The sequence below is a fragment of the Anomaloglossus baeobatrachus genome, chromosome 4 (genome assembly GCF_048569485.1).
Source record: "Anomaloglossus baeobatrachus isolate aAnoBae1 chromosome 4, aAnoBae1.hap1, whole genome shotgun sequence".
NCBI lineage: Eukaryota > Metazoa > Chordata > Amphibia > Anura > Aromobatidae > Anomaloglossus > Anomaloglossus baeobatrachus.
Genome location: NC_134356.1, coordinates 501947637 through 501968461, shown reverse-complemented (window position 1 = coordinate 501968461; position 20825 = coordinate 501947637). Strand labels below are relative to the sequence as shown.

General features: G+C 52.3%; 1 protein-coding gene across 1 annotated transcript in view; it reads left to right on the top strand.

Annotated features, from left to right (window-relative positions):
- Positions 1–20825, top strand: part of CEP152 (centrosomal protein 152) — a 173971-nt gene that overhangs the window by 20810 nt on the left and 132336 nt on the right. Inside the window, exons 6-11 of the mRNA XM_075345805.1 lie at positions 542–710; positions 786–926; positions 1037–1176; positions 13263–13463; positions 13672–13819; positions 15024–15115. Of these exons, the coding sequence (XP_075201920.1) occupies positions 542–710; positions 786–926; positions 1037–1176; positions 13263–13463; positions 13672–13819; positions 15024–15115 (891 nt within the window). The remainder of the gene's footprint in view (positions 1–541; positions 711–785; positions 927–1036; positions 1177–13262; positions 13464–13671; positions 13820–15023; positions 15116–20825) is intronic.

The window sequence follows — 20825 nt, the reverse complement described above, 5'->3', positions numbered from 1 at the left end:
CACAAAATGAGCATATACAGTATAATAAATAAGGTTATATTCTGTAGTGCTACTAGTAAGAAAAAAAGTGTCTGCAGATATCCCTCAAAAATTGAAAATCTGTGACTTAAAGGGGTATTCCCATCTCAAAGATCCTATTCATAGTAGTAGTGGTAGTACAAGTACCTCCAATTAGAAATGTATAGTTCTTTTGATTCACGATGTTGCTTATCTCATGTTCAGGGCATTACAGGTCGTAACCATGGATATCTATCACTATATGTGTGGTCGTAACCATGGATACCTAAGGTCCTGCAATGCCTTGAACATGAGGTAAGTGACATTGTGAATCAGGAGAACTATACTACATTTCTAATTGGAGGTATTTGCTATTGTATTAATAATAATATTACATCTACTATATATTAGGATAGGATCTTGGAGATGGGAATACCCCTTTAAGTATCTTGTATTTATGACAGTGCTAAATTGTTTTAATATTTTAATGAAATTCCAAACATTAGCTTGTATTTAGTATTTTTTTTTTTTTGCATTTCTATAGATGTTCCCTGCTTCAGAAGGAAATGGCCCTCACACGTCAGAGACCATTCAGGTTAAATACAATCCATACCAAGTGAATGTGACTCGGAAAGATGCCACCAACCAGGAGCCTGGAAGGAGAGATGACAAGTATGGGGATCTCCAGAGAGAGTTCCTGGATACTGGAGAATGTAAGACTTCGAGCTCTCTAGTAAAGATCCCTCTGTATTTCCGGACAGTGAGAATGGCATCTTATATCATTTTAGGTACATCAAATAATATGCAATTTGTGCAATTACAAGTTCTTTACAAAGCAAGAGGGAGACAACTAGAAGAATTAAGTGCGAAGTTGGAAGAAAGTGAGCGACAACTGAGATACCTCAATCATCAGCTCTCCATAGTGAAAGGTGACATACGCTAATAATATCTTGGGGATGGGAAAAGTTATAGCAAAGTTTACATTTAATCTATTTTTTATTGCTGTTTTAAATGCTTCTTTCAATTTTGTAATGTTAAGATGAAAAGGACGGAATGGCAATGAGTCTTCAAGAATGCCAGAGTTTGCTTCAGAATACGAAAGAAGTAGAGCTTCAGTTACTAGGCAAGATTGCTGCTCTGGAGAAGACTGTTAGTGGTTTGACCACAAATGATGAGCAGGTAAGAAGCACTAAGGCTCTGTCCACTTCTTATCTGAGCTGAGAAGTAAATTCTATGATGGGACTGTTTTGGCCAATTTATTTACATGTGCTCTATTAGGGCATAATATGTAAGAGGAGTATACGAAGAGTATGCTATGATAATGGGTCAATGAAGACCTGAAGTGCATAAGAGAGTGTCTGTCAGATTTTATACTGGCATATAAAAAGCCTTTCTAATTTTTATAACATATGCATGCTTGGTTCCTTTTTTTTCTACTCCACGGAGTTGCTCTCCCTCTGGGGAAATTGCTGTCTATGCATTAGAGATGAAAAGCTAGGCTCGGTAAGTTCTGTTTCCTGAAGAACATATTAGTAATTTTTATTTCCATAATTATCTTAGATGCACCTTTTTAATCAGGGGCAAGTTTAAATACCATATTCTGGTATCCAAATGTAACTCCTGGACGGAATGATCGGCAGAGAGCGTAACTCTGTGGACCTTCTCTAAAGGGGCTGTGGTTTTGTTTTGTATTTCTTTGTCGCTCCATTGGGAGACCCAGACAATTGGGTGTATAGCTTCTGCCTCTGGAGGCCACACAAAGTATTACACTTTAAAAAGTGTAACCCCTTCCCTCTGCCTATACACCCTCCCGTGGACCACGGGCTCCTCAGTTTTATGCTTTGTGTGGAAGGAGGCACACATCCACTCATGAATTCTCAGACTTATTTATGTCGGTTGGAAGAAAAGAGGACCCCCACGGGGTCCCCGGCATGTTCCCTTCTCACCCCACTATGTCGGCGGTGTTGTTGAGGTACCCATTGCGGGTACAGAGGCTGGAGCCACATGCCGTCTCCTTCACCATCCCTTAGCGGCTCTGGGAGAAGTGGGATCCTGAGCGGTCTTCCATTTGCTGGGACCGTGCTCCATCCGCAGCCCCTGAGGGAACCTGCCGGACCGGAGCCTCTTCAACCCCAGGGACCGGGCCCTGCAACTTAAAGGTACTCTGTATCCCTGTCGGGGATCATACAGAGAGCGCACCTTCTTCCCGGGAGCCGCGGTAGTTTTAAAACTGAGGAGGCCGGTGGACTTCCGCGCCGACCGTGCCTGCTTGTCGGGCGCGGCCTCAAATTTAGTCCCCGGCTTCACCGCAGCCTAGTCGCAAAAATCCCGCCCCCGGGCCTGCCTGTCAGGGGTAAGGGCGGGTTCTCCGGCATGACGTCGGATGTGAGGGCTGGAGCATCCTGCATGTCTTCCTCCCCCCTCACTGACCACTGTGGGGACCCCAGATTCCCGCTCTTGGCTGGCGCCGCCCTCGGCTCCACTCCTCCCCTGAGAGCTTCGGCGGCCATTTTCTGGCATTCTGCCGGTGGATGCTTCTCAGTGAACAGCTCAGCAGCTCCGGGGGATCCAAGGCAGGGAATCTGGAGGACACACTCCGCTCGTTAGCGGTCGGTAAGCCACACCGGTCACCCGGTGCTGGCCCCCCTGGGGTGCCGGTATTGATACATATATATATCTATTGTATAAATATATATATATATATCTGTTCGGTCAGTCCGTATACCTTGGTCCCTATATACCCTCAGTTGGTCACTCTCCTAGGAGACAACAGCATGTCGTCCACAAGGAGCAAAACTGCTAAGGCACAGGTTTTTCTTTGTCGCTCCATTGGGAGACCCAGACAATTGGGGTGTATAGCTTCTGCCTCCGGAGGCCACACAAAGTATTACACTTTAAAAAGTGTAACCCCTCCCCTCTGCCTATACACCCCCCCCGTGCATCACGGGCTCCTCAGTTTTATGCTTTGTGTTGAAGGAGGCACACATGCACTCATGCTCCCATCTTAGTCAGCAGCAGCTGCTGATTATATCGGATGGAAGAAAAGAGGGCCCTAACAGGGCCCCCGGCATGCTCCCTTCTCACCCCACTAAGTCGGCGGTGTTGTTAAGGTTGAGGTACCCATTGAGGGTACACAGGCCGGAGCCACATGCCGTTTTCCTTCCCCATCCCTTAGGGGCTCTGGGAGAAGTGGGATCCTATCCGGTCATCCAGGCACTGGGACCGGGCTCCCTCCGCAGCCCCTGTGGGATTCTGACGGACAGGAGACTGAGTATCATCAGGGACAGGGCCCTGCATCTACAGGTACTCTGTGTCCCCTTGGGGACGGTGCATGGAGCACCTTGATCTCAGACGCTGCAGCGACTGCGGTGTTGGTATGAGACCGGGACTACCGCGCCTACTGCGCCGACCGCGCCTGCTTGCCGGCCGCGGTTTTAACTTTAGTCCCCGGCTTTTGCGGCCTAGCGCCTTAAACTCCCGCCCCCGGGCCTGCCAGTCAGGGGGAAGGGCGGGACTGTCGGTCTGACGCCGACAGTGAGGGCTGGAGCACACTGGGCTGTCCTCCGCCCCCCTCACTAATCACTCTAGGGCACCAGATTCCCGCGCAGGTACTCTGTGTCCCCTTGGGGATGGTGCATGGAGCACCTTGGCCTCAGACGCTGCAGCGACTGCGGTGTTAGTATGAGACCGGGACTACCGCGCCGACCGCGCCTGCTTGCCGGCCGCGGTTTTAACTTTAGTCCCCGGCTTTTGCGGCCTAGTGCCTTAAAACTCCCGCCCCCGGGCCTGCCAGTCAGGGGGAAGGGCGGGACGGTCGGTCTGACGCCGACAGTGAGGGCTGGAGCACACTTGGCTGTCCTCCGCCCCCCTCACTATTCACTCTGGGGCACCAGATTCCCGCACTTTTGTAGTTACGCCCACGGCTCCCTCCTCCCCTGTGAACGCCGACAGCCATGTTTTAAGCACATTCTGCCGGTGGAGGACTGGGAGACCCGAGGCAGGGAATCTGGTGGCCACACACTGCTTGAGCGGTCGGTAAGCCAGGTGGCTTCTTCCCACCGGTGCTGGGCCCCTTAGAGTGCTGAACTGTATATATATATATTATATTTGTATACATTTTCTCGGTTCGGCTGTACTGTTAGCTTGTGGCTATATATCCCTCAGTGATCACTCTCCTGGGAGACTACAGCATGTCGTTCACAAGGAGCAAGGGTGCCAAGACACAGGGTTATTTTGCAACCTGTACCTCTTGTGCGGCTATGCTACCTGCAGGTTCCACCTACCCTCACTGTGAGCAATGCTCGGGCCATGTGGCACTCGCTCAGCCGGAGCCTGGGGCACTGGTGGGACCCTCGGCCCAGGTAGAAGCGCCGGCTTCCCCTGTCCAGGCGGCAGGGACAGAGTTTGCAGCTTTTGCTGAGAAACTCTCCGAGTCACTTTCACAATCCATGGCTCAGTCTATGGACAAATGGTCTGCTAAGATACTAGAAGCTTTGCAGCCCAGACCGGCCCTTACACAGGCCCCGGGCACTGCAGGATCGCCCCCAGGCCCCTCTCGGTCTGCGACGAAGCGTGCTCCTGGGGTGGCCTCTAGTTATTACGTGGAGGACTCCGGCACGGACCGCAGTCCCAGACCGGCTAAGCGGGCTCGCTTAGAATCTTCCCCGACTTCATCACGCTGTTCGGGGTCTCAGCTTGAGGACTCTCTAGAGGATGAGGCGGAGGTCGCAGCCCAGGACTCTGACCCTGACGTTGCTCTCAATCTTGATACACCTGAAGGGGACGCCATAGTAAATGACCTTATAGCGTCCATCAACCAGGTGCTAGATCTTTCTCCCCCAACTCTACCTATAGAGGAGTCGGCAGCACAGCAGGAGAAGCACCAATTTAGGTTTCCCAAACGTACTCGGAGTGTTTTCTTCGATCACTCGAACTTCAGAGATGCTGTCCAGAAGCACAGGGCTTTCCCGGACAAGCGCTTTACTAAACGCCTTAATGACACACGTTACCCCTTCCCCTCTGACGTAGTTAAGGGTTGGGCTCAGTGTCCCAAGGTGGATCCTCCAGTCTCTAGACTGGCGGCTAGATCCGTAGTAGCAGTGGCTGACTGTTCAACGCTCAAGGATGCCACGGACAGGCAGATAGAGCTCCTAATGAAATCCATCTATGAAGCCATAGGCGCGTCCTTTGCCCCAGCCTTTGCAGCAGTGTGGGCACTCCAGGCTATTTCAGCTTGTCTGTCTGAGATTAATGCGGTCACCCGTACCTCTGCTCCGCAAGTAGCGTCTTTGACGTCTCAGGCGTCGGTATTTTCATCCTACGCCATGAATGCTGTCCTGGACTCGGCTAGCCGTACAGCGGTAGCATCCGCCAATTCGGTGGCAGTCCGCAGGGCCATGTGGCTACGCGAATGGAAGGCAGACTCTGCTTCCAAGAAGTTCTTGACCGGTTTGCCCTTTTCTGGCGACCGATTGTTTGGCGAACAATTGGATGAAATTATTAAGCAATCCAAGGGAAAGGACTCGTCCTTACCCCAGCCCAAACCAAAGAGACCTCAGCAACGAAAAATTCAAGCGAGGTTTCGGTCCTTTCGGCCCTCAGCCAGGTCCCAATCCTCATCGTCCAACAGGCCACAGAAGAGCCAGAGAAACTCTTCTGCATGGCGGTCTAAGTCACGTCCTCCAAAGACCGCCGGAGGCACCGTCTCCAAGGCGGCCTCCTCATGACTTTCGGCCTCCCCAAACCGCATCCTCGGTCGGTGGCAGGCTCTCCCGCTTTTGCGACGACTGGTGGCCACATGTCCAAGACCGATGGGTGAGGGACATTCTGTCTCACGGTTACAGGATAGAGTTCAGCTCTCGTCCTCCGACTCGTTTTTTCAGAACATCTCCGCCCCCCCGAGCGAGCCAAGGTCATGGCATCCGTGGTGGCGGTCCTACACTCTCAGGGCCACTCGGTGATCCCTTACTTAGACGAACAGCGTTCGCTGCAAACAGGGGTACAATCTCTCCTTCGGGCCCAGTCACACCCCTTGAGGCGCCTCATGCACTTCCTGGGGAAGATGGTGGCAGCAATGGAGGCAGTTCCCTTTGCGCAGTTTCATCTGCGTCCACTCCAATGGGACATTCTCCGCAAATGGGACAAGAGGTCGACGTCCTTAGACAGGAACGTCTCTCTTTCTCTGGCAGCCAAGACCTCTCTTCAGTGGTGGCTTCTTCCCACTTCCCTGTCGAAGGGAAAATCTTTCCTGCCCCCATCCTGGGCTGTGGTCACGACGGACGCGAGTCTGTCAGGGTGGGGAGCGGTTTTTCTCCACCACAAGGCTCAGGGAACCTGGTCTCCGACAGAGTCCTCCCTTCAGATCAATGTTCTGGAGATAAGAGCAGTGTATCTAGCCCTAAAAGCGTTCCATCGGTGGCTGGAGGGCAGGCAGATCCGCATACAGTCGGACAACGCCACGGCGGTCGCGTACATCAACCACCAGGGCGGCACTCGCAGTCGTCAAGCCTTCCAAGAAGTTCGGCGGATTCTGCTGTGGGCGGAGGCCACAGCCTCCACCATCTCCGCGGTTCACATCCCAGGCGTAGAAAACTGGGAAGCAGACTTTCTCAGTCGCCAGGGCAGGGACGCAGGGGAATGGTCTCTTCACCCGGACGTGTTTCAAGAGATCTGTTGCCGCTGGGGAACGCCGGACGTCGATCTCATGGCGTCTCGGCACAACAACAAAGTCCCGGCATTCATGGCACGGTCTCAGGATCACAGAGCTCTGGCGGCGGACGCCTTAGTTCAGGATTGGTCGCAGTTTCGACTGCCTTATGTATTCCCTCCTCTGGCAATGCTGCCCAGAGTGTTGCGCAAGATCAGGTCCGACTGCCGCCGCGCCATCCTCGTCGCTCCAGACTGGCCGAGGAGGTCGTGGTACCCGGACCTGTGGCACCTCACGGTGGGTCAACCGTGGGCGCTCCCAGACCGACCAGACTTGCTGTCGCAAGGGCCATTTTTCCATCTGAATTCTGCGGCCCTCAACCTGACTGTGTGGCCATTGAGTCCTGGCTCCTAGCGTCCTCAGGGTTATCTCAAGAGGTCATTGCCACTATGAGACAGGCCAGGAAACCAACGTCAGCCAAGATCTATCACAGGGCTTGGAGGATCTTCTTAGCCTGGTGCTCTGATAAGGGGTTTACCCCCTGGCCGTTTGCCTTACCCACGTTTCTTTCCTTCCTTCAATCCGGAATGGACAAGGGTTTGTCTCTCGGCTCTCTCAAGGGACAAGTCTCGGCGCTCTCCGTGTTTTTTCAAAAGCGTCTAGCCAGGCTTCCGCAGGTCCGCACGTTCCTGCAGGGAGCTTGCCACATAGTTCCACCTTACAAGCGTCCGCTGGAACCCTGGGATCTCAACAGGGTTCTACGGGCTCTTCAGAAACCGCCTTTTGAGCCGCTGCGCGATGTCTCTCTATCACGTCTTTCGCAGAAGGTGGCATTTCTAGTGGCAGTCACATCACTCCGAAGAGTGTCTGAGCTAGCAGCGCTGTCATGCAAAGCCCCCTTCCTGGTATTTCACCAGGATAAGGTGGTTCTGCGTCCGGTCCCGGACTTTCTCCCCAAAGTGGTGTCCCCTTTTCATCTCAATCAGGATATCTCCTTACCTTCATTTTGCCCTCATCCAATTCACCAATGTGAAAAGGATTTGCATTTGTTAGATCTAGTGAGAGCACTCCGGATCTACGTGTCTCGCACGGCGCCACTGCGCCGTTCTGATGCGCTCTTTGTCCTTGTCGCTGGCCAGCGTAAGGGGTCGCAGGCTTCCAAGTCAACCTTGGCTCGGTGGATCAAGGAACCGATTTTTGAAGCCTACCGTTCTTCTGGGCTTCCGATTCCTTCAGGGCTGAAAGCCCATTCTACCAGAGCCGTGGGTGCGTCCTGGGCATTGCGGCACCGGGCGACGGCTCAGCAGGTGTGTCAGGCAGCTACCTGGTCTAGTCTGCACACTTTCACGAAACACTATCAGGTGCATACCTATGCTTCGGCGGATGCCAGTCTAGGTAGGCTAGTCCTTCAGGCGGCGGTTGCCCACCTGTAAGAGGAGGGCCGTTGTTGGCTCTTTTTATCAAAGTATTCTTTTACCCACCCAGGGACTGCTTTTGGACGTCCCAATTGTCTGGGTCTCCCAATTGAGCGACAAAGAAGGGAATTTTGTTTACTTACCGTAAATTCCTTTTCTTCTAGCTCCTATTGGGAGACCCAGCACCCGCCCCTGTTCCCTTCGGGCTGTTGTTCTTTTGTGTACACATGTTGTTCATGTTGAATTGTTCTTTTGGTTCATGGTTTTCAGTTCTCCGAACATCCTTCGGATTGAATTTACCTTAGACCAATTTCTAAGTTTCCTCCTTCCTGCTTTTGCACCAAAACTGAGGAGCCCGTGATGCACGGGGGGGTGTATAGGCAGAGGGGAGGGGTTACACTTTTTAAAGTGTAATACTTTGTGTGGCCTCCGGAGGCAGAAGCTATACACCCCAATTGTCTGGGTCTCCCAATAGGAGCTAGAAGAAAAGGAATTTACGGTACGTAAACAAAATTCCCTTCTTTTCGCGGCCTGTACCTCTTGTGGGGCTATGTTGCCTGCGGGATCCACGTACCCTCACTGTGAGCAGTGTTCGACTCCTGCCACGCTTGCTCAGCCGGAGCCTCGGGCACTGGTGGGCCCCTCGGCTCAGGTAGACCCCCCCTGCTCCCCCTGAACATGCAGGGACAGAGTCACAGGGGTTGGCCTCTTTTGCTGAGAAACTCTGTCCCTTTCTCAATCCATGGCACAGTCTTTGGACAAATGGTCTTCTAGGCTCCTGGAGGCATTGCAATCCAGACCGGACCCTTCACAGGCCCCGGTTCCGGTTTGCTTGTCTCCTCCAGGCCCCTCTCGGTCCGCGCCGCAGCGCGCTCCCAGGTTGGCCCCTAGGTCTCAGGTGGAGGACTCCTGCCCGGACCGCAGTCCCAGACCGGCAAAGCGGTCTCACTGGGACTCTTCCCCCTCTTCCTCACGCTGCTCGGAGGCCTGCGTTTCGCCATCGGGGACGAACACCTCCAGTTCGTCGCATTGCCCTTCGGCCTGGCGACAGCCCCACGGGTTTTCACCAAAGTCATGGCATCCGTCGTGGCGGTCCTACACTCTCAGGGCCACTCGGTGATCCCCTACTTGGACGATCTCCTAGTCAGGGCCCCTTCTTGGGTGGCGTGTCAACAAAGCCTTACCGTTGCTCTGGCGACTCGCCAGCAGTTCGGGTGGATCATCAACTTCCCGAAATCCAAGTTGACACCAACCCAATCACTGACTTACCTTGGGATGGAGTTTCACACACAGCCAGCGTTAGTCAAGCTACCGCGGGACAAACAGCTTTCTCTGCAGGCAGGGGTGCAATCACTTCTTCGGAGTCAATCACACCCCTTAAGGCGCCTCATGCACTTCCTGGGGAAGATGGTGGCAGCTATGGAGGCAGTGCCGTTTGCACAATTTCATCTACGGCCACTCCAATGGGATATTCTCCGCAAATGGGACAAGAGTGCGGCTTCCCTCGACAAGAACGTCTCTTTCCCTCGCGACCAAAACATCACTTCAGTGGTGGCTCCTACCCACATCTCTGTTGGGAGGAAGATCATTCCTACCCCCAACCTGGGCTGTGGTCACCACGGACGCGAGCCTGTCAGGTTGGGGAGCGGTTTTTCTCCACCACAGGGCTCAAGGAACCTGGACTCCGATAGAATCGTCCCTTCAGATCAATATTCTGCAGATAAGGGCAGTATATCTAGCCCTATTGGCTTTCCATCGGTGGCTGGAGGGCAGGCAGATCCGAATCCAGTCGGACAACGCCACTGCCGTCGCCTACATCAATCACCAAGGCGGCACTCGCAGTCGTCTGGCCTTCCAGGAAGTCCGGCGGATTCTGCAGTGGGTGGAAGACACAGGCTCCACCATCTCCGCAGTTCACATCCCGGGCGTAGAAAACTGGGAAGCAGATTTTCTCAGTCGTCAGGGCATGGACGCGGGGGAATGGTCTCTTCACCCAGACGTGTTTCGGGAGATCTGTCGCCGCTGGGGAACGCCGGACGTTGATCTCATGGCGTCACGGCACAACAACAAGGTCCCGGCCTTCATGGCACGGTCTCAGGATCACAGAGCTCTGGCGGCGGACGCGTTAGTGCAGGATTGGTCGCAGTTCCGACTGCCGTATGTGTTTCCCCCTCTGGCAATGCTGCCCAGAGTACTACGCAAGATCAGGTCCGACTGCCGTCGCGCCATTCTCGTCGCTCCAGACTGGCCGAGGCGGTCGTGGTATCCGGATCTGTGGCATCTCACGGTGGGTCAACCGTGGGCACTTCCAGACCGCCCAGACTTGCTGTCACAAGGTCCGTTTTTCCATCTGAATTCTGTGGTCCTCAACCTGACTGTGTGGCCATTGAGTCCTGGCTCCTAGCGTCTTCAGGGTTATCTCAGGATGTCATTGCCACCATGAGACAGGCCAGGAAGCCAACGTCCGCCAAGATCTATTATAGGTCTTGGCAAATCTTCCTATCCTGGTGCACTGCTAACGGTTTTTCTCCATGGCCGTTTGCCTTACCCACATTCCTTTCATTCCTTCAATCTGGAGTGGACAAGGGTTTGTCCCTCGGCTCTCTCAAGGGCCAAGTGTCGGCGCTCTCCATGTTTTTTCAAAAGCGTCTAGCCAGGCTTCCGCAGGTCCGCACGTTCCTGCAGGGGGTCTGCCACATAGTCCCACCTTACAAACGTCCGTTGGAACCTTGGGACCTTAACAGGGTCCTGACGGCTCTTCAAAAGCCGCCTTTTGAGCCACTGCGGGATGTCTCTCTCTCCCGTCTTTCACAGAAGGTGGCCTTCCTAGTGGCAGTCACGTCTCTTCGGAGAGTGTCTGAGCTTGCAGCGCTGTCATGCAAAGCTCCCTTCCTGGTTATTCACCAGGATAAGGTGGTTCTCCGTCCGGTCCCGGAATTTCTCCCTAAGGTGGTATCCCCTTTTCATCTAAATCAGGATATCTCCTTGCCTTCCTTTTGCCCTAATCCAATTCACCAGTGTGAAAAGGATTTGCACTCTTTGGATCTAGTGAGAGCACTCCGGTTCTACGTGTCTCGCACGGCGCCCCTGCGCCGTTCAGATGCGCTCTTTGTCCTTGTCGCTGGCCAGCGTAAGGGCTCTCAGGCCTCCAAGTCAACCTTGGCTCGGTGGATCAAGGAACCGATTCTCGAGGCCTACCGTTCTTCTGGGCTTCCACTTCCTTCAGGGTTGAAAGCCCATTCTACCAGAGCGGTAGGTGCGTCCTGGGCTTTGCGGCACCGGGCGACGGCTCAGCAGGTGTGTCAGGCAGCTACGTGGTCTAGTCTGCACACTTTCACGAAGCACTATCAAGTGCATACCTATGCGTCGGCTGACGCCAGTCTAGGTAGGCGAGTCCTTCAGGCGGCGGTTGCCCACCTGTAAGAGGGGGCCGTTTTTCGGCTCTTTCGATTGAGGTATTCTTTTACCCACCCAGGGACTGCTCTTGGACGTCCCAATTGTCTGGGTCTCCCAATGGAGCGACAAAGAAAAAGGGAATTTTGTTTACTTACCGTAAATTCCTTTTCTTCTAGCTCCTATTGGGAGACCCAGCACCCGCCCCTGTGCCCTTTGGGCTAGTTGTTCTTTTGTGTACACATGTTGTTCATGTTGAATTGTTCTTATGGTTCATGGTCTTCAGTTCTCCGAACATCCTTCGGATTGAATTTACCCTAGACCAATTTATAAGTTTTCTCCTTCCTGCTTTTGCACCAAAACTGAGGAGCCCGTGGTCCACGGGAGGGTGTATAGGCAGAGGGGAGGGGTTACACTTTTTAAAGTGTAATACTTTCTGTGGCCTCCAGAGGCAGAAGCTATACACCCAATTGTCTGGGTCTCCCAATAGGAGCTAGAAGAAAAGGAATTTACGGTAAGTAAACAAAATTTCCCTTTTTTCCCCACTCTCTCTTGCAGCAAATTTTTAATTCCTGTTATAACTGTTTTATTTGGACTCTGTTGCTTTTATTTTTTGGAGCTCTCAAGTAGAGAGGTTCGGGTTCGGAAACAGACTTTCAAGAAAACGAACTTCGGGTTCGTCATTTGAGTGAGTTGTGAGTGCAAACCACTGAAGCGAGGAGTGCTGTGCTTGGGTGTGAGTGGTGCTGAACGGCTCCCACTGGGGGTAAACTCACAATGATCAGATGTAATGTGAGCGCACACACACAAAAAAAAATTTGAAAAACTCTGCCACCCTCCCCTAGAAGTGTTCTGCTCATGGCTGGCTGCAGTTGAGACACAAACTGCCTAATTATTGACTTCCATTGAGGTTTGGAACAAGTCAGGGTCACAAACTAAACCTTTATCTAAGGTTTGACTGTGCCCTCTGAACTGAAATTCCAAAAGTTCATTCATCTCTACTCTCCAGTGTGAGGCTACATAGAATAGTGTGCAGCATTGTGTCTGTCATTGATCTGTTAATGTTTTTGAGTAAGGGTAAGGCCTTGTTGATTTCAGCCTTATTTTGTTGTTTGCCCTAGGAAAGTCTCCTGTGTGAAACTTTAAAGTGGTTGTCCACTACTAGGACAACCCCTTCTGATTCCACAGGTTTCCCCTAGGTAAAATAATAAAGCGTATACTTCCCACCCATATTGGTACCGTTCCAGCAGTGCCACGATTCGCGTTCTCGGGGCTCATGTAACATCACGCGAGGCCTGCATCCAATCACCACGTTCTTTTCTCTCCCTGCCTTCTGACCAAATTAGTTAATCAACAGGAAGTGAGGACTGCGGCTGCAGCTCACTTCCTTTTGATTGCTCATTTGGTCCGACATAAGCTGGTGCTGATTGGACGTGGAGCTCAAGTGACGTCACACAGTCACGTGATCCCCGGGAACACAAACCACGGCACTGCTGGAACGGTGCCAATATGGGGGTGGAGTATAGGCTTTATTTTACCTGGGGGATACATATGGAGTCAGAGGGGTTGTCCTAGTAGTGGACAACCCCTTTAATATATGAATGGAGTCTGACTACTAGTCAGTTGAGCAGAGCGCCCTGTTTCAGTACAGAATTGTAATGGCTTGTAAGACACGTCCTCCTTAACATTCCAAATTCTTTTAGGATGTGATATCTTAGAATTATTACTAGTGTTGTGGCGCTCGATAAAACCCCCCAAAACATAGTTAATTCCAACCTTAATGTGTTGAATTCTTCATTAATTTTCTGTAGTTAAGGAAGGAGCTGAAAGTTGCCAAACTTGCAATGGACAGTATGCAGCAACAGGTCATAGATCTGCGGCGTTCTGACTCCATCCACAGAGCTAGAGAACAACACGAGGCTGTTGTAACCATGCTGAAAAAGAAGAACGAGGAGCAATTGCTTTCCCTGCAGCAGAAGCTGGATGAGGTTAATGCCGCGTTTACCGAGCAGGTATGCCGCAAGTCATGTGTTCAATGACAACCATGCAGAATATTTGTATATTATGGAGACACACACCATGCTAATGTTATCCAGTGGTGCTTTATCTCTTGACTGAGGCCATGATAATGGGGCCATATTTCTGTAGTTATGTTTTGACTTCTGGAATTCTCCTATCTGTATTCTTCATGTTTTTGCATAATACTTATTTAACGAATAGAAAGAAATCTGTTTTCGCCTTGAGCAACAAGTAAAACTATCCGAGAGAAACCAAGAAGAAATCAAGATGGAGAAAACGGAAATTATAAACCGCCTGACGAGGAGCTTAGAAGAAAGTCAAAAGCAATGTGCTAATCTCTTGCATACAGGTAGGAATGGCCTATAATATTGGATTATGTACAAATTTATATTAGTTTGGCTTTTTTTGTGTAAAATGAATCAGTCAAAGGTGAGAACATGTATTGGAGATGTAGGTCTAATGGATCTTTGTTTCAGAGGACCTGAACTGAATAGCTGTTTTGTGCCTTCACCGATCCAAATAAAGCTATGTTTGAAAATGCATCTTGTTGTAGAACAGCCATTTATTTTATTATCAGCTGACAGTGCCAAAGAAATTGAGAGATTGTTGAATATCTAACTTTGATACCAATCACAATTTGATTCGTCTATAGACGGAACTTGTAGATTTCTGCTGCCCTGTGATTACAGCAGCTCTAACACTAATTGAAGCTATATGTGAGCTGGGGAGGTTGCAGGATTCATGACTGGTGAAACTGCTGCAGCTCCGCCATGTCTGAAGCACATGGACCAAAGCAACTTCCTACTGTAAGAGGCTTTGTATAGGTGCTGTTTTTAAGTACTCGAGAGCAGTGAGAGGCTAAAGGGTGCTTTACACGCTGCAATCTCGCTAACGATATATCGTCGGGGTCACTTCGTTAGTGACGCACATCCGGCGCCGTTAGCGACATCGCAGCGTGTGACACCAAGGAGCGACGATCAACGATCGCAAAATCGTTCAAAATCGATGATTGTTGACACGTTGCTCCTTTTCAAAATATCGCTGCTGCCACAGGTTCGATGTTCGTGGTTCCTGCGGCACCACACATCGCTATGTGACACACCGCAGGAATGACGAACATCTCCTTACCTGCGTCCACCAGCAATGCGGAAGGAAGGAGGTGGGCGGGTTATTTACGTCCCGCTCATCTCCGCCCCTCCGCTTCTATTGGGCGGCCGCTTAGTGACGCCGCAGTGACGTCGCTATGACGCCGAACGCACCTCCTCCTTGAAGGAGGGATTGTTCGGCGTTCACAGTGACATCGCTGAAAAGGTATGTGCGTGTGACGCTGCCGTAGCGATAATGTTCGCTACGGCAGTGATCACCAAATGTCACACGAACGACGGTGGCGGGTGCTATCGCGCACGACATCGCTAGCGATGTCGCAGCGTGTAAAGCACCCTTTACACTTTACCATGAAGGTACTTGTAACTGACGGCTAAATAATGCATCTTATTGAGAACTACATCTTACTATTAAGTGATTTAGTAGAATTTCTTGTTCACATTTTTTAGGCTCGATTCAGGAGAACACGAAGTTACAGATACAGCTTCAGCAACTGCAGTCTTCCAAATTATTGGGCGATGGTATGAACAAGGCTTTGCAGGTTAGTGTGTGTTTCTTAGAATTTTTTTTTTCTTTGTCGCTCCATTGGGAGACCCAGACAATTGGGTGTATAGCTTCTGCCTCCGGAGGCCACACAAAGTATTACACTTTTAAAAAAGTGTAACCCCTCCCCTCTGCCTATACACCCTCCCGTGGACCACGGGCTCCTCAGTTTTATGCTTTGTGTGGAAGGAGGCACACATCCACTCATGCATTCTCATACTTGGTTATGTCGGATGGAAGAAAAGAGGACCCCGATGGGGCCCCCGGCATGTTCCCTTCTCACCCCACTATGTCTGCGGTGTTGTTAAGGTTGAGGTACCCATTGCGGGTACGCAGGCTGGAGCCACATGACGTCTCCTTCACCATCCCTTATGCGGCTCTGGGAGAAGTGGGATCCTGAGCGGTCATCCATTTGCTGGGACCGTGCTCCATCCGCAGCTCCTGGTGGAACCTGCCGGACCGGAGCCTCTTCATCCTCGGGGACCGGGCCCTGCAACCTAAAGGTACTCTGTGTCCCCATGGGGGACTGTACAGGAGTGCACCTTCTTCCCAGAAGCCGCGGTAGTTGAAAAACTGAGGAGCCCGGCGGACTTCCGCGCCGACCATGCCTGCTCGTCGGGCGCGGCCTAGTCGCGAAAATCCCACCCCCGGGCCTGCCTGTCAGGGGTAAGGGCGGGATTACCGACATGACGTCGGATGTGAGGGCTGGAGCATCCTGCATGTCTCCCTCCCCCCTCACTGACCACTGTGGGGACCCCAGATTCCCGCTCTTTGCTGGCGCCGCCCTCGGCCCCACTCCTCTCCTGAGAGCTCCGGCGGCCATTTTCTGGCATTCTGCCGGTGGACGCTTCTCGGTGAACACAGCTCTGCAGCTCCGGGGGATCCACGACAGGGAATCTGGAGGACACACTCCGCTCGTTAGCGGTCGGTAAGCCACACCGGTCACCCGGTGCTGGTCCCCCCAGGGTGCCGGAATAGATATAGATGAATAGATATAGATATATAGATATATATAATTATAATAGATATCTATATATATATATATATATATATATATATATATATATATATATATATATATATATATATATATATATATATATATATATATATATATATATATATATATATATATATATATATATATATATTATAATATAAATATAATATAATATAAATATAATATAATATAATATAATATAATATAATATAATATAATATAATATAATATAATATCTGTTCGGTCAGGCTGTATACCCTTTTCCCATATACCCTCAGTGGTCACTCTCCTAGGAGACAACAGCATGTCGTCCACAAGGAGCAAAGCTACTAAGGCACAGGTGTTTTTCGCGGCCTGTACCTCTTGTGGGGCTATGTTGCCTGCGGGATCCACCTACCCTCACTGTGAGCAATGCTCGACTCCTGCCTCGCTTGCTCAGACGGAGCCTCGGGCACTGGTGGGCCCCTCGGCTCATGTAGACCCCCCTGCTCCCCCTGAGCAGGCTGCAGGGACAGAGTCACCGGTGTTGGCCTCTTTCGCTGAGAAACTCTGTCACTTTCTCAATCCATTGCACAGTCTATGGACAAGTGGTCTTCTAAGCTCCTTGAGGCATTGCAGTCCAGAGCGGACCCTTCACAGGCCCCGGCCCCTGTTAGCTTGCCTCCTCCAGGGCCCTCTCGGTCCGCGCCGCAGCGCGCTCCCAGGTTAGCCCCTAGGTCTCAGGCGGAGGACTCCTGCCCGGACCGCAGTCCCAGACCGGCTAAGCGGTCTCGCTGGGACTCTTCCCTGACTTCCTCACGCTGCTCGGGATCCCAGCTTGAGGACTCTCAGGAAGACGAGGCGGACGGGGGAGCTCAGGGCTCTGACCCTGACTTCGCCCTTAACCTTGATACACCTGAGGGGGACGCCTTAGTAAATGATCTTATCTCGTCCATCAACCAGGTGTTGGATCTCTCACCACCGCCTCCTCCTGTAGAAGAGTCGGCTTCTCAGCAGGAGAAACACCAATTTCGGTTCCCCAAACGTACGCGCAATACGTTTTTTGATCACTCTAACTTCAGGGATGCTGTCCAGAAGCCCAGAGCGGTTCCGGACACACGCTTTGCTAAACGGCACACTGACACGCGTTATCCCTTTCCACCTGAAGTCGTTAAGGGCTGGGCTCACTCTCCCAAGGTGGATCCTCCAGTCTCCAGATTGGCTGCTAGGTCCGTTGTGTCTGTTGCCGATGGCTCATCCCTGAAGGATGCCACTGACAGACAGAGCTCTTGGTGAAGTCTATCTATGAGGCCACGGGCGCGTCTTTCGCCCCGGCCTTTGCAGCTGTGTGGGCTCTCCAAGCAATCTCGGCTTGTCTGACTGAGATTAATGCTGTCACACGGAATTCTGCTCCGCATGTTTCGTCTTTGACCTCTCAGGCATCAGCTTTTTCGTCCTACGCCATGAACGCCGTCCTGGACTCCACTAGCCGTATGGCTGTAGCATCTGCTAACTCCGTGGCAGTCCGCAGGGCCATGTGGCTGCGCGAATGGAAAGCAGACTCGGCTTCCAAAAGGTTCTTAACTGGTTTGCCCTTTTCTTGCGACCGTTTATTTGGCAAATGATTGGATGAGATTAAGGAATCCAAGGGAAAGGACTCCTCCTTACCCCAGTCCAAACCTAAGAGACCTCAGCAGAGAAAAATCCAATCGAGGTTTCTGTCCTTTCGTCCCTCCGCCAAGCCCCAATCCTCTTCGTCCAACAGGCCGGAGAAAGGCCAGAGGAACTCCTATGCATGGCGGTCCAAGTCACGCCCCCAAAAGGCCGCAGGAGGCACTGCCTCCAAGACGGCCTCCTCATGACTCTCGGCCTCCCCTAGCCGCATCCTTGGTCGGTGGCAGGCTCTCCCGCTTTGGCGACGCCTGGTGGCCACATGTTCAAGACCGATGGGTGAGAGACATTCTGTCTTACGGTTACAGGATAGAGTTCAGCGCTCGTCCTGCGACTCGTTTCTTCAGAACCTCTCCGCCCCCTGCACAGGCCGACGCACTTTTTCAGGCGCTGGACGCTCTAAAGAGCGAAGGAGTTGTGATTCCCGTTCCCCTTCAGGAACGTGGTCGCGGATTTTACTCCAACTTGTTCGTGGTGCCAAAAAAGGACGGGTCATTCCGTCCCGTTCTGGACCTCAAGCTACTCAACAGACATGTGAGAACCAGACGGTTTCGGATGGAATCTCTCCGCTCGGTCATCGCCTCGATGTCACAAGGAGACTTCCTAGCATCGATCGACATCAAGGATGCTTATCTCCATGTGCCGATCGCACCCGAACATCAACGTTTCCTGCGTTTCGCCATCGAAGACGAACACCTCCAGTTCGTGGCATTACCTTTCGGCCTGGCGACAGCCCCACGGGTTTTCACCAAAGTCATGGCATCCGTCGTGGCGGTCCTACACTCTCTCAGGGCCACTCGGTGATCCCCTACTTAGACGATCTCCTAGTCAGGGCCCCTTCTCGGGTGGCGTGTCAACAAAGCCTTACCGTCGCTCTGGCGACTCTCCAGCAGTTCGGGTGGATCATCAATTTCCCGAAATCCAAGTTGACACCGACCCAATCACTGACTTACCTCGGGATGGAGTTTCATACCCAGCCAGCGTTAGTCAAGCTACCGCGGGACAAACAGCTTTCTCTGCAGGCAGGGGTGCAGTCACTTCTTCGGAGTCAGTCACACCCCTTAAGGCGCCTCATGCACTTCCTGGGGAAGATGGTGGCAGCTATGGAGGCAGTGCCGTTCGCGCAATTCCATCTACGGCCACTCCAATGGGACAAGAGTTCGGCTTCCCTCGACAAGAACATCTCTCTTTCCCTTGCAACCAAAACATCACTTCAGTGGTGGCTCCTACCCACATCTCTGTCTCGGGGAAAATCCTTCCTACCCCCAACCTGGGCTGTGGTCACCACGGACGCGAGCCTGTCAGGTTGGGGAGCGGTTTTTCTCCACCACAGGGCTCAAGGAACCTGGACTCCGATAGAATCGTCCCTTCAGATCAATATCCTGGAAATAAGGGCAGTATATCTAGCTCTATTGGCTTTCCATCGGTGGCTGGAGGGCAGGCAGATCCGTATCCAGTCGGACAACGCCACTGCCGTCGCCTACATTAACCACCAAGGTGGCACTCGCAGTCGTCAAGCCTTCCAGGAAGTCCGGCGGATTCTGCAGTGGGTGGAAGCCACAGGCTTCACCATCTCCGCTGTTCACATCCCGGGCGTAGAAAACTGGGAAGCAGATTTTCTCAGTCGTCAGGGCATGGACGCGGGGGAATGGTCTCTGCACCCAGAGGTGTTTCGAGAGATCTTCCGCCGCTGGGGAACGCCGGACGTCGATCTCATGGCGTCGCGGCACAACAAGGTCCCGGCCTTCATGGCACGGTCTCAGGATCACAGAGCTCTGGCGGCGGACGCGTTAGTCCAGGATTGGTCGCAGTTTTGACTGCCTTATGTGTTTCCCCCTCTGGCGATGCTGCCCAGAGTACTACGCAAGATCAGGTCCGACTGCCGTCGCGCCATTCTCGTCGCCCCAGACTGGCCGAGGCGGTCGTGGTATCCGGATCTGTGGCATCTCACGGTGGGTCAACCGTGGGCACTTCCAGACCGCCCAGACTTGCTGTCACAAGGCCCGTTTTTCCATCTGAATTCTGTGGCCCTCAACCTGACTGTGTGGCCATTGAGTCCTGGCTCCTAGCGTCTTCAGGGTTATCTCAGGATGTCATTGCCACCATGAGACAAGCCAGGAAGCCAACGTCCGCCAAGATCTATTACAGGTCTTGGCAAATCTTCCTATCCTGGTGCGCTGATAACGGTTTTTCTCCATGGCCGTTTGCATTACCCACATTTCTTTCATTCCTACAATCTGGAATGGACAAGGGTCTGTCCCTCGGCTCTCTCAAGGGCCAAGTATCGGCGCTCTCCGTGTTTTTTCAAAAGCGTCTAGCCAGGCTTCCGCAGGTCCGCACGTTCCTGCAGGGGGTCTGCCACATAGTCCCACCTTACAAACGTCCGTTGGAACCCTGGGATCTTAACAGGGTCCTGACGGCTCTTCAAAAACCACCTTTCGAACCGCTGCGGGAGGTCTCTCTCTCTCACGTCTTTCGCAGAAGGTGGCCTTCCTGGTGGCAGTCACATCACTTCGGAGAGTGTCTGAGTTTGCAGCGCTGTCATGCAAAGCCCCCTTCCTGGTTTTTCACCAGGATAAGGTGGTTCTGCGTCCTGTCCCGGAATTTCTCCCTAAGGTGGTATCCCCTTTTCAACTCAATCAGGATATCTCCTTGCCTTCCTTTTGCCCTAATCCAATTCACCAGTGTGAAAAGGATTTGCACTCTTTGGATCTAGTGAGAGCGCTCCGGTTCTACGTGTCTCACACGGCGCCTCTGCGCCGTTCAGATGCGCTCTTTGTCCTTGTCGCTGGCCAGCGTAAGGGCTCTCAGGCCTCCAAGTCAACCTTTGCTCGGTGGATCAAGGAACCGATTCTCGAGGCTTACCGTTCTTCCGGGCTTCCGCTCCCTTCAGGGTTGAAAGCCCATTCTACCAGAGCCGTAGGTGCGTCCTGGGCATTGCGGCACCGGGCTACGGCTCAGCAGGTGTGTCAGGCAGCTACGTGGTCTAGTCTGCACACTTTCACGAAACACTATCAGGTGCATACCTATGCTTCGGCAGACGCCAGTCTAGGTAGGC